The sequence below is a fragment of the Histoplasma capsulatum genome (assembly GCF_000150115.1).
Source record: "Histoplasma capsulatum G186AR genomic scaffold supercont2.2, whole genome shotgun sequence".
Classification (NCBI taxonomy): Eukaryota; Fungi; Ascomycota; class Eurotiomycetes; order Onygenales; family Ajellomycetaceae; genus Histoplasma; species Histoplasma capsulatum.
This window is the reverse complement of record NW_025544802.1, coordinates 543,372-555,813: the sequence shown is the minus strand read 5'-3', so window position 1 is coordinate 555,813 and position 12,442 is coordinate 543,372. Positions and strand designations below refer to the sequence as shown.

The window sequence follows — 12,442 nt, the reverse complement described above, 5'->3', positions numbered from 1 at the left end:
AAAACATGATTGTTGAAGGAAGGAAAGAAAGAAACACCAGGCGTGAAAGCCTTTCCTGCTATCTAATCATCAAAACTTCCTTTTCAGGTTACTTTTTGTCACCGGCTGTCCCGCCGATTTGCGGATAGCCCAGGGGATGTGTTATACAGCGTTGCCCAGTACCCTCAGCATATTCCTTTTAGGCTGGGATGCCAACATACGAAGCAAGGTACATGTACTGTACATGTACATGGATGTATGTATAGTACATTGTCCTGTGCATTTGCATCTGTAGAGCCCCCGAACCGCGGAATGGATTCGAGTTTGCATGGATCGAGGACTGATTCTTGTCTCTCTTTGGAGAAAATGCCTCCTCTGGATCTTCAGCCGCCAAAAAAAGAGTAGTTCCCGCAACCACCACCAACTGCCGCCATCCCTTCATCCAAGACCCAAGGGCCTACCACCCTACCCTACCCAACAAGCCACCAGCAAATACCCGTAGTCAGCGGACCCAAAAAGATTGCTGAATAATGGCGTCGATGGCGAACCCAGCCAACTCTCCTGTGTTGCACTGGCCTGCCCGTGTGCCGTTGCTTTTCCCTGCGAAAACTTCAGTCGAAAATCGAGCCGAAAAATAATGATGGCAGAGTATTGGCAGGTCGGGTGTGTTGTCCGCCAACCACTCTCGAGCGTTGAAAAGGGAAACGAAAAGGAAGTCCAGATCTCGATCGGATAAGCCAGAGACAGGACGTACTGGCTGATGCCAGATAGGGGCTGCGAAGGCCCTGTGGCTGCGCCTGAACTGAATTTAATGCCCTTTTTAAACTTCTTTCAATCGTCTGGTTTGCAATGAACAAGGTTCTTATGCTGGCATATTTTTCAGAATTAGCTACCTCGTTATATCCAAGGACTTCAATTCAATCACAAGCCAAGGATGGATAACGGCGAATTAGCGGGCGTGCATGCCCCTCGCCATGTTCCTTTGGAGTGCGCCTTTCCCGGATCACCATGGGCCCTTGCTATCCAGGGAAAATTCTATCAGAATGAGGGGCTGAGGAACAAAAATGAGAAAAGGGATAGCTTCAGGCCAAGCTTTTCTTCAAGCGCACTGAGAAAACGGGTCATCTATGTACGGTTATACCGTGCTTCCATTCCTCGGGATTCTCAAGATACTCGTGTATCGCAAGCGAGTGGAGGGCAAGCTCCGGATAGAAGTCCACAACAGATGTGGTGTGCAAGGGAACGATTATCTGTTCACAATATGCTAGTGATGCCAACGGTTCATGTCATCGCTGCCAGCCAATGACTGCCGTTTGTCTAGCAATACCCTGCTGCTCGCTTGCCAATAGTATCGCGAGTTTGAGCGCTTTTTGCATCCAACAATACAGCGAACAGGCCCGTTGAACAGCACATCTGATGCATCCATTCCGAGGTCAATGCACCACATGCAGGACACGCCCCCAAACTCTACAGTTTCCATGGAAAGGAGAATAATATTAGATTTCACTGCACCATCTCAGCCCGTTTAGCAAACGCAGGAGTTGAAAGCGCTCCTCACAGGGTCAAGTCGCTATGCAAATAATCCAGCCACGGTTCGACTTTTTGCAGATTTGGACCAATGTTGGAAGCCAGAAATCTACGCATCCATGGTAGGTTACCTCCGTACATGTATCTGTACATTTTGCGTTCGAGTCCTTTTTTTTTATTTTTATTTTTAAGTGGACAAGGATTATTTTCACTTTTTCTGACAAAGTCCAGTGTGCTGGCGCCACGATATTGAAGCACCTTTTAAAAGCAACTCCAACAAATAAATCGAAATGACAATGGGTTATCAGCTGGAAATAGGGATATGGATAGGGATCAGCTACTTGTGTGTGCTCATCCGATTCGAATTTATCCCTTCCTTCTCTCATAATCCCTGTTGCGTACAGCCCGTACTCCATTCTCTATACAACTTCATCCCTGCTACACTCCAACCCAGATGTTTGTTACACTTGGCGGCTGTTTAACGTGCTCCCAGAAACCTAATAGGAGTCTCTGTGCTTCCCATCACCAACCGTTGCTTGTACACATACTGTACAAGTCGAGATAGGGCAGGGCAGCCCAACACAGGCATTTATTTCCCCTCCCTTTCTCCCCCCCTTAGGCATCCACAGTGATGAATCGCCCCTCCTTTCCGTACCCTACCTGATCCCCCCTTGCATTTTTCTTGACGATTCCTCTTCTTCTTCAGTCCACAGTAGTGTGATATGCGATGCAGCACAAAGGGTAACAGTCTAGACCAGTCACACGAGCCCAACCATTCTGCTTACAAGAACTCCCAAAACCCCCACGCACGTGAAAAATCCTGAAGAATTCTTTGTTTTTGAAAATTTGCTTCTTGTTGCCGGTTGCAGATCTGATCTATATATGTATGCGGTTGCATCCTGGGACCTACAAGGTGAACACACAGAGGTAGGTTCCACTGCTTGTGGTTGGATTGGATCACACACAGATCCGAAAAGGCTTGAACAGTTGGCGGCTCGGTGAAAATGTGCAAAAGAAATGTCAGCGGGAACAGCAGCGGCGGCATGGAACAGACACCCCATAGTCACGTCAAAAATGTAGAAGGGTTGCCTGTTTAGCCAACGGCAGCGACGCTATTTCACACTCCGCAATTTGAAGCTATGTAAGCATGTAGATCTTTCATCCTAAAACGAGTTGACGAAAGAACGAACTGAGCCTCAAAATCATGACTTTTTTTTTCAACCGATCCACGCAAAATACGGCCACAGATATAGAAAAGTATGGGGGCCAAAAAGAACAAGAAAAGAAAAAAAAAAGATATACCAAATCAGTACTCAAAGTGGAACGTGGATACAAATCCCATATTTTAAAGCATATAGATATTTAGAAACTAGTGAACTTAGCTAGTTATGTAAAAGAACTTCTTTCTATTGTCAGCCAAACGAGGCTACCAAAGCGATGAGGGCTCCCCATATTACAGCCCAGTCACAACTTGCATTTTCCAATGTTGATTGTTTTTTTGCCTCGTCAGCCTTCCCAATTTCAGGTCCTGTACAGTCCATCACCCACAAACAGTTTGAACGAGATCACAACCTGTGCATCCTGAGCGCTAAAAACCCGCGCCCCTTGCTTCCCGAGGTAGACTTAAAAGACCAGTTGCAGGGCACAAATAAATATACCCCTGAAAGAAATGATATATATCCCATTCCAGCCACCCACGCCAACTTGATATAGCAAACAAACAGATATGACAAATGACAATACGAAAAAAAAAAGAAAAGAAAAGAAAGAAAGAAAAGCTTTCGTTTGCCTGGCCCGTTGTCAGCGTTTGTAGGTGTTGCTGTATGAAGGTGAATTCAGGCATATATGCCTCGTTCCTTAGCCAGCCAACAGTCTCATAAAACTGGTATGTAGATGTGTATATACAGTAACATACATACGCGCATAGATTATGATTCCGACCAAAGGACGTAGATATTTACATGCAGATTTTGCATGTAATAACACAAATAGAGTATTGCATAAATAGATGTCAGGCAAAAGTGGTCCGGGATTTGGAAGCGGAGTGTGAATAGCAAACGAAGAGAAATGGATGGGGAGATTCGGATCTGGTGATGGTGGTGGTGGTGGTGGTGGTCGTTGCCGTCGTCGTCCTAAAAGGTGAAGCGAATCTGAAGGGCTTCAATAACCGATATTTCATAGTCCGCGAGCAATGGCGAGCGGAGAAGGCTTTTCAAAGGCCGACGATGAAATATTGATAATATCTTGTGATTTGATGGCCTCAGTTGCCGAGAGGGAGGGCTTCACGGGTGATTAGCTAAGTAATATCATGGTCATAGTTATCGTTGATTAAGGATATCCTGGGGTTGGTGATTTCAGTCGAGTTGAGTTGGACGGGATTGAATCTGAAGGCGAGTTCTGCAAATGAGCCATCATGAGTCATCGCAAAATGGTGTCGATAGTTGACCTCTGTACATCTATATCAAACATCAGCTATCATCTTAATCAACTGTGCGTCTGGCGGAAAATATACTGCACGCAACACTTCGCTTATACCGTACGTGAAAGTACAGTCCATTCTCCCTATCTATGCAAGTACCTCAGCTCAGGTGTGGAGGGTAGGTATATTCTCCTATCCTACTCCGTTTGGCAGCGCAATTCTCGAGCTTGCAACTGTCAACATCCGATTGTCTTCCACACCCCATTCGCACACCAATTGCAAGCCCCTCCCGTACCCAAACCACTGTTAACGACGGAACGGAAAGAGAATTCTCTGCAGGTGCCCAGCCGTCTTTGGAAACCTCATCGATCCCATGGAGGTTCAAAACAAAGAGAGAAAGCAGATCTGTCAAACACCAATCCCCGAGCCAACTAATCGCGCATGTGCAGGAGACAACAGACAACAGAGCATGAAGGTTCAGCCCGATGGGCCGCGCGCTTGTTGTTTTATTTTTGGGTTCTTGCCTTCTTTTTGCCTTTTTTTAAGGTACAGTACATCACTTATTATTCCGGAGGATAGTTAATGTTTTCAGTAGAAGGATTTCCCCCCCTTTGCGTACATGCATAAATTCCCTTCTCTCATTCATTTCTGTAAGGAGCCGTGTTGGAATCAAAGACGCATCCCTTATCCTTGCTTAAAGCTAGTCCCATAGGTTGTGATCGCTGTAGTGTTCGCTTCTTTGAAGATGGCAGGTGGGTGGTAGGCTTGCATGTTTGTTCCGCCTTTCTCCGACTTCTGATTTATTTGAGCACCGACATCTCGTTGTCCGAGTTGGTCTGCAGCATCGACATATCAGAGGTAAAGCGTTGAAAATATCCAGGAGAAATACTATTCTAGGCGACAACTTAAGATTTTGTTAGAATTATGCAAGTGAAGAGATAGATAATGTAAAACGGGAAGTTTAAGAGGACGCGGGATGTAGCTATATAAATTGACCTACGCCTGTCTGTGTGCATGTGCATGCTCATGCGTACTGTACGTGTGGATGCGGAGTAGGCTAGGGAATGTGAAGGATAGAAAGGCTCACCGCTCCGGCTAGTGACGTAGAGCTTGTTCTTCTTTGTTATTTCTTTGATTCTTCATGTTTCTGTCGCATATATGCACAGCAAAAGTCGGTGGGGAGCTTCTTTTTGGCTTCTTTAGCGTCATCGATTCAAGTGTACGCTTCCAAACGGAGTGAAGGATTGACATTGCATTCAAGACGAAGCTTGAGTAAAAGAGAATTGGATCATGGCCGATTCCTTGGGATTTCAATTAGTACGTGTTCTAGCTGCCCCGAACCTGACTCCTGTTTTGATAATTGCAAATATCAATGAGCTAGCACCGTCTAATTGAAAATGCATTTAGCATCAGAAATGAAAAATCGTCGTAACCATTCATAACTATTCTGTTTGGTTTTGCTTACACCAAGAAATATTGAAATAGGTCTTCCTTTGAAAAAATGTGCTCATTGCGGTGGCCTGTTTGGCTGTTCAAACAAGTTGCAGTCTCGAACTCAACTCGTGCTCGCTTGTAGACGAACCCAGCGGAGGCGCTTAACTGCTCGTTTAAAGCTCAACTAGTTGAATCCGCCTATCATTTCAGGCTTGCTGAGAATCCTGACAAGAGTCTAGCCATGCCTATTGCCTTAGCCCGCCTATCTAGCACTTATTTTACATAGTATGTGGCCACATGCCATACTATTCGAAGCTCCCACTTTGAAAACCGCCAGTGCCTCTTTTTTAAGCACTTCGGTTCGATCATGTCCAGACTAACGATAGCGGATGTCTTTCTTCCCCACATCACAGGCTGAATTAGAAAGCGTTCGATGCCTTTTTAGATCCATTCTTACCCTGATGGGTCCGCATCTTCGTATCTCAAGCTTCAAGAGCCTGCCACAATATTGACCAAATCCCAGTCTTAAGCTGGTGGCCAGTCCCACCATGGTAGACTGCTTGACCAAGCAATATCTTGCAAAGTCATCCGCCTGTCGGCGTTAAGCTTGTGAGATTCATGCATGGAAACTCTTTAGCACACTTCTCACTTCTGTTTCTAAAGAGGCTCTATCAACGAGCAGACGGGATGCCGACGACCATGGCTGAATCATACAAGAGGCTCAAATGTCAATAAAAGTGATTCCCCACGACGTCATTCACTCAGAATATTCCAAATGCCATCGTATTTTGACCCAGCGTTCTCGGAACGATAGAAATTCAACTGGATATTATTACCAAAACAAACCTGTAGAAAGAAATTGTTCCTGGCAAGGTTAAATGACGTTTGAACTCCAGTTATTTAGATGCTCGCCAACAACAGAATTTGCGGCTAAGTGCTTCTGCCCCCTTCAAATCCCTACCCTCGCGCCCGTCCAGCCTTGAAATGGCAATAGGCGATGTCGGCGAGGTGGTTCAATCAACTATGATATTGGGCTAGAAATCCCCTCAAAAAAGGTGATGAATGTGGGTTCCATAGAATTCCTCTACCTATAACATGGAGAATCAGTTTTAGGCCACTCTCTAAGTTCCCAAGTAAGCGATGAAAAAGTTACCTCAGGAATGTTATGAGTACTACGGAGTAGAACTGGTATGCATTACTTGCCAATCCATCTTCATCTTGCTCACTTAGCTAGGCTGGCGGAGTTGTTCAATCAACGGTTGCTTCAAAATACGTCAAGTCGTCTATGTTTATTTTTCACGTCTTCATTTATTTCCAAAAGATCAAAGTGCGATGATTTGAATTGAGCTCAATAAAAGAGGGTAAAGGATTGCCGCCGTAGAAGTTGAAATATAGTTTATTAATAATCCCTTTTCACTGGATACAATCAAACTTTACGCCAGCCTTGCAAACTTTTCCAGTGTCACACTCCAACTTCCAGCAATTACTGACGTTGTGAAACAGTGGATTTCAGCTTGTACGGGAAAGCTCATAAATGTCCTGCTTTGCTCCTTCAAGTCACTAGTTCAAAAGATGCCCAAGCCCGACAAACAAAAAACCCGGCCGAAGCAAATCCCGAGGTGACAGCAGTATCCGTAGGCATCATTTTGTTATAACATCCCAAATCCTCAAAAATCAGCATTCAAATCCACGTTCCAGCTTTGTGGGAGGGAAAACAACGCAAATTTTTATTTATTGCACTGATCCCATTCCTCAGAGTACCTCTCATCTCCTCAGAAGGTCTCCTCCAAACTGCCCATATTCAAAACCAAGCTATCTCATCGAGCGTTCCTTTCATCATCAAAACCTCAGCACCGTTGACAGCCAATCATGGGACTCTCCTCCTCGGAACCAGCCCTACAGCCGTCAGAAACAGCTCCTTGTCTCCCCTCAGCGAGCACTGTTCTCTCGCTTTTCTCGCTTGCCGGGAAGACAGCCGTGGTGACTGGTGGTACCCGTGGTCTTGGATGCGCAATGGCCATTGCGTTAGCGGAAGCTGGGGCCGATATTATTCTTGTCCAGGTGAGCATGACGGCAATTTTATTATTTGTGTCCTTGATTACTTTTCTTTTTTCTTTAATTTTTTTTTTCTTTCTCACTATTATTTACAGTTCCCTTTTTTCTACAATGGGAATGCTGCTCACTATGTTTTTCACAAATGGCTTGTAATTCTTGTGGTCTCCTCAGGTAACCGAAATGCAATTGGCTTCGGTTGAGAAAGTACTGTACTATTGTCAATCAGGATGATATTCAGATTGCCCTTACAAGATGACGAGCATCGATCGCCTTTTGCATTTTATCCATCCCCCCATGAAGTTTGCTTTTGTATTATATCCCATTCTTCTACTATTCCGGTGAGGATGGATAGATGATGAGATGGCCCTTCCCGGCTGTTGCTCGCCATTGAAAATGGTCTTCGGATGAGGTGCCTAGTCACTTGATTCCGTATGGCTATACACATTTGGCACGAATTGATTGTCTTCCACACTCCAGGCAGCTTGCCAGGAAAAAAAGAGGAAGGAAAGACACATAAAAAAGAATACTACGGGAAGAAAAAAAGGACACCAAAATGCTCGTTGCGATTTTGTCCTTTCTTCTTATCCCTCATTTTTTTCCCACGTCATGTTCTCTTCCAAGACTAGCATGGGCTCTTGGAAGATTGTGTTTTCATATCAGAGGAAGACAGAGAGAAGAGAACCCACCAACTGAAAAAGTTCATTGAGTAGCTGCAGCTGCACCTTGCCCCACGCGCCCCCTCTCCTCTCTCGTGCCACTTACTTAGCTATTGTTCAAGAGAATACAGCGAGTAAAAATCTAGAGTTAAAGCTCCCGCTAACTTACATCGACAACCTTATCTCACCATTTTAGAGAGATGAGAAAAACACCAGCACTCGTGATGAGATAATTAGTCAGACAGGAAGAACGGCAACAATCCATGTTGCCGACCTTGCCAACCAGGAGTCTGTGAAGAGAATAATTCCCACGATCGCCAGGGCAGGTAGAGGGATGGATATTCTGTTGAACTGTGCTGGGGTGCAGAGACGGCATCCGAGTGAGAGCTTTCCTGATGACGATTGGGATGAGGTGAGTTCAATGTCATTTCTCTGGACCCGATTGCTTCTGCTCTATTTGTCATTTCACGTTGTCAAGATGTCCTTATCTCTTGCCCGGGTATATTTACTCCGGGATGGTAATCTGATGAAGTATCTGAATTTTGTGGACATCGTATCATATGTTGCAAAATAGCCTACCATCGCACGATTCCCGCATCGGACGTTACAAAATACCCTGCCATCGTCTACTACTGTCACGTCTTTTTCTGTTAGGATACTTTTGTTCCCAAGATCTGAGGCTAAAATTTTGTTTCTAGGTTCTCCAAGTTAACTTAACGTCTGTTTTTACGTTATGTCGAGAATTTGGTGCGTATCTTCTGTCTCGTGATGCTGCCAGTTTCCAGTCTGGGCGGAGAGGGACCATCATCAATGTGGCATCCCTTCTCTCGTTCCAAGGTGGCATCACGGTACCAGCATACGCAGCATCAAAGGGTGGGGTAGCCCAGCTAACCAAGGCCCTGTCGAACGAATGGATGTCCAAGGGCATTTCAGTCAACGCCATTGCACCTGGATATATCAATACGGATATGAACACTGAATTGATGGATAATCCAGAGAGGAACAGTGCCATCCTTGCTCGGATTCCTGCGGGAAGGTGGGGCATTCCTGATGATTTCAAGGGTGTGGTGGTGTTTTTGGCCAGCGAAGCCAGCAGTTACGTATCTGGGGAAATCATCTGTGTCGATGGGGGGTGGATGGGACGATAGGGACTGTCGCGGCATCATTTTTGAGCTAGGGAGGAAAAGTGATAGCCCTTTGCCAGACAGCGAACAGTTCATCTCTGGTGGTTTTAAGTTCGTTGCATCAGAAGAAGTCGACACTGTTGAAATTTTCGCAAGCGGGGTTCAACTAAAATGACGATAAGAATTGGGGGCCGACGCTATCATCTCTCCGGTCCGGCGGAACTTTTCAAGTCTCATTGCTGCGCAAAGATAAAAATAAAATAAAATAAAAATAAATAAATAAAAAATAAATACAAAACTATGTCTAGGCCTCTTAAATACCGCATTTTACAGAAGGCCGCGAATGTCGACACCGCGGGCAATTTAGCTGAGATGAGCAAGATGGGATAACTGGCGGAGAGGAGGAGCGCTCCAGATCCCTTTCAAAGTTTGTTTTTTGGGGCCACAGTGAGGATTAGCTGGTCAAGTGGAGCTTAAGTGTATGTAGATGATTGAGTTTTTTGGGCGGGGGTTCTGTGGATGGACTCCGTTATCCATGAGAAATTTCCTTGAGTTAACTTGTCTATTCCTCACATAGACTCATTGCCGGATCCAGCAATCCTTGTTGCGGATGTCAGTACCACGATAAGTAATTACCTGAGAACATTCCATGCACAGATTATATATTGCCGATCAAATTGATTACTATGTAAGATTAGTATAAAATTAGTATCTAGATAATTTCATCATATTTAACTTATATTGGTATCTTACTTTGATGACCCGTACCTCACGATTAACGGTGAATAGAATTCAATTTGATGAAATAATAATATGCGTGTAAGGTCGTCCGCCACACACACTCAAAAGACTGCATGGCAAATCCACAACAGCCACACGTTTTCGAGTTGAAACACCTGAAACACCAAAGAACTGTCAAGCGAAGAAGAAAAACAACAAACCCTGATCGTTATCCAGTAGAAGCCGCGAAAGGAGTTGTGTTCCAAACAAGTTTCTGAGAATGGCGAACGTTGCCCCCTCTGCTCCAAGCTTTGGGCACATTCCGGGCGCTGGGAACAAAACGCTGTCCAGTCAAGAGTCGCACACGGCAGCGCCCCCGCTGTAACTACCCCTGGCTGCGAATCGTGTCATCCTCGCAGGGAACATGGCAATCGACTGGTGCCTCCGTCCCGCCACGGCGGCATCCGCTTGCGGCAAGTCCTTTGACTGGAGGGCATCCCGGCCGCCAAGCAGCTAAACAGCCAAAGAAGCGCCCAGGGGAGTCGTCGGCTGTTTCCGATCAGGGTGGTGGGATCCGTTTCCTGGTTTCTCATAAGCTGGATTCAATCCTGGAACAACATGGGCTTGTTTCCCTGGTGGGTCGTCGCGCGCTGAAGGTCACCGCCGCTAGGTTACAGGGTGCTTTTTATTTTTACTCAGCTTCTTCAGAAGGCGACTTGAGAGTCGCCTTCTGAGCAGCAGCAGCGCCTGCAGAAACTGGCTCGACTAACGGAGATGCCCTGCTAGCATCAAATCCATGGGCTGGCATTCAGGGGTGGTTCAGCCATGTAACTCGAGACAAATCCCCAGCTGGAGTGACATCTCTCAGGTCATCTTGCTCTTCTCTCTGCAACAGTTGCTTTCTCTCCTTCTTTTTCTTATCTTTCGTGTGGACGGTATGTTCCCCACAAGAATTAATTAGCTGCTGATTTCCCACGATGTTGTGCGAAGATTGACTTTGATCTGCCAAGGTCATTTCCTCTCGCTGGAGGATTCTATCTTGAGAATCTTCACTGCACACCTCAGCTTTATCAGCTCTTCCTTTTTCTATTTGCTTCTCTTTAACTGGTTTGAGCCTCACTTGCACTCATTACACAACTCATTTGCCGGTGTCTTTTCTTCCCTGTTCATCTCGCTGGTAGAAATATTATGTTCACTCTGCATCCTGGTCAGTGAATTCACATTTCCATGCCTCCTCCTTGCCCGCACTGGCAGTGATTTATTCTAGTAAATGGCTAACAATTCTTCTTCTGCAATAACACAGATAGCAAGATTCTATAACAAAGGATCCATTCTTTTGCATTCTACAGATTTTGTTGACTGGCTGCTTCATGGAACTGTTTTATCCTCATAGAATTGCCAATCGAGGTCGATTACGCCATTATCCCCAAAGAGACCGTTCGCTGAGACGGAAGCTATCTTGAAGATAGAAGCGCAAACACTCTAGTAGTAGTGTCTCACAACCTATCTCTTTTGGTTTACCTTTGCTTTGAAGAAGCGCCTGGAGCCCAATTTTTTCGCCTTGATCCTACCCGACAGTTTCGACTCCCCCTTTTCTCCCTCAACAAGGGCCATTTTTAGAACAGATAACCAACGGCGACATATCCAAGCCGCTGTGCAATAAACCTGGTCCTGTGGTCGAGTTTTCACTTTGTGACACCTGTCGCCATAATTCGCGTTTCATATAACTTTCCGATAGAGCTAGCAAAACTCTTGAAAGATTTTTCTCTCCTTTTATTCCTTTTTTTCCCGGTCTCTGGACCGCATGCTCCGGATAGCTGCGTGACAAAGGACCTTTTCACATACTTATTCCACAGCGTGGCCCATTCAATTCTCTAAATACACTCTCGTTCCTTTTCGATGGCGATCACGGAGGGGTATGATTATCCCCATTCTGGAAATACGAGCTATGTCGTGCAGTACACACGGGGATTACTAGGAGTCAATATCAAACTGGACAACCTCCTCACACAAATACTATGCGGGACTCTGGGAGCAGCATGTGTCGTTGTGTTAGCAGCGAGATTTGGCCAGATGTGGAACGCCTACATGCGTCGAATTACTTCGGCCCATGCATCCCCCAGACAACAACGGTACTGGGCTACCGCGGAGTCGGCACTCTGGGCGGATATCAAGAGACACCTATTATATGCTCCCTTGGGGAGGAAGCGGCACAATCGAGAATTTAAGCTTTCAGAAGCTGTGAACGTGGGGACCCTACCGTCGCGCTTGCATACGATTCTCCTCACCTCATATTTCTTGAGCCAAGTAGCATATATCACCATCCTCGACTATAATGTCAATGAAAGGGCTGCGTTGATTGCAGAACTGAGGGGCAGATGTGGAGTTCTCGCCGTGCTTAACATGATTCCGTTAGTCATCCTCGCAGGTCGAAATAACCCTCTCATACGAATTCTACACATCAGTTTTGACACCTACAATCTCCTACACGGATGGATAGGGCGGGATAAGTGATCCTCCATAGCATC

At 45.7% G+C, this 12,442-nt stretch overlaps 7 protein-coding genes across 7 annotated transcripts in view; 6 read left to right on the top strand and 1 right to left on the bottom strand.

The window, feature by feature from the left end:
• Positions 1–913: 913 nt before the first annotated feature.
• HCBG_01403 (uncharacterized protein) lies at positions 914–1,508 on the top strand (the record flags this gene model as incomplete). The annotated part of the gene is made up of 2 exons (XM_045428453.1): positions 914–1,258; positions 1,329–1,508. 2 exons carry the CDS (start codon positions 914–916, stop codon positions 1,506–1,508), a joined length of 525 nt encoding a protein of 174 aa, XP_045290239.1.
• A 2,411-nt stretch (positions 1,509–3,919) lies between these two features.
• HCBG_01402 (uncharacterized protein) lies at positions 3,920–4,398 on the top strand (the record flags this gene model as incomplete). Its single annotated transcript, XM_045428452.1, has 2 exons — positions 3,920–4,103; positions 4,139–4,398. 2 exons carry the CDS (start codon positions 3,920–3,922, stop codon positions 4,396–4,398), a joined length of 444 nt encoding a protein of 147 aa, XP_045290238.1.
• A 2,830-nt stretch (positions 4,399–7,228) lies between these two features.
• HCBG_01401 (uncharacterized protein) lies at positions 7,229–7,614 on the top strand (the record flags this gene model as incomplete). Its single annotated transcript, XM_045428451.1, has 2 exons — positions 7,229–7,420; positions 7,510–7,614. The coding sequence occupies 2 exons, from the start codon at positions 7,229–7,231 to the stop codon at positions 7,612–7,614; spliced, it is 297 nt and encodes a 98-aa protein (XP_045290237.1).
• Positions 7,615–8,020: 406 nt separating this feature from the next.
• Positions 8,021–9,507, top strand: HCBG_01400 (2-deoxy-D-gluconate 3-dehydrogenase; the record flags this gene model as incomplete). The annotated part of the gene is made up of 4 exons (XM_045428450.1): positions 8,021–8,059; positions 8,267–8,482; positions 8,645–8,719; positions 8,769–9,507. The coding sequence occupies 4 exons, from the start codon at positions 8,021–8,023 to the stop codon at positions 9,216–9,218; spliced, it is 780 nt and encodes a 259-aa protein (XP_045290236.1).
• A 541-nt stretch (positions 9,508–10,048) lies between these two features.
• HCBG_01399 (uncharacterized protein) lies at positions 10,049–10,648 on the top strand (the record flags this gene model as incomplete). Its single annotated transcript, XM_045428449.1, has 2 exons — positions 10,049–10,184; positions 10,266–10,648. The coding sequence occupies 2 exons, from the start codon at positions 10,049–10,051 to the stop codon at positions 10,646–10,648; spliced, it is 519 nt and encodes a 172-aa protein (XP_045290235.1).
• Positions 10,649–10,722: 74 nt separating this feature from the next.
• Positions 10,723–11,528, bottom strand: HCBG_01398 (uncharacterized protein; the record flags this gene model as incomplete). Its single annotated transcript, XM_045428448.1, has 3 exons — positions 10,723–10,966; positions 11,035–11,111; positions 11,436–11,528. The coding sequence occupies 3 exons, from the start codon at positions 11,526–11,528 to the stop codon at positions 10,723–10,725; spliced, it is 414 nt and encodes a 137-aa protein (XP_045290234.1).
• A 285-nt stretch (positions 11,529–11,813) lies between these two features.
• The window catches only part of HCBG_01397 (uncharacterized protein), a gene marked incomplete at both ends in the record, with an annotated part of 2,005 nt that continues 1,376 nt past the window's right edge, over positions 11,814–12,442 (top strand). The window contains one exon of the mRNA XM_045428447.1: positions 11,814–12,325. Within this exon, the coding sequence (XP_045290233.1) occupies positions 11,814–12,325 (512 nt within the window). The remainder of the gene's footprint in view (positions 12,326–12,442) is intronic.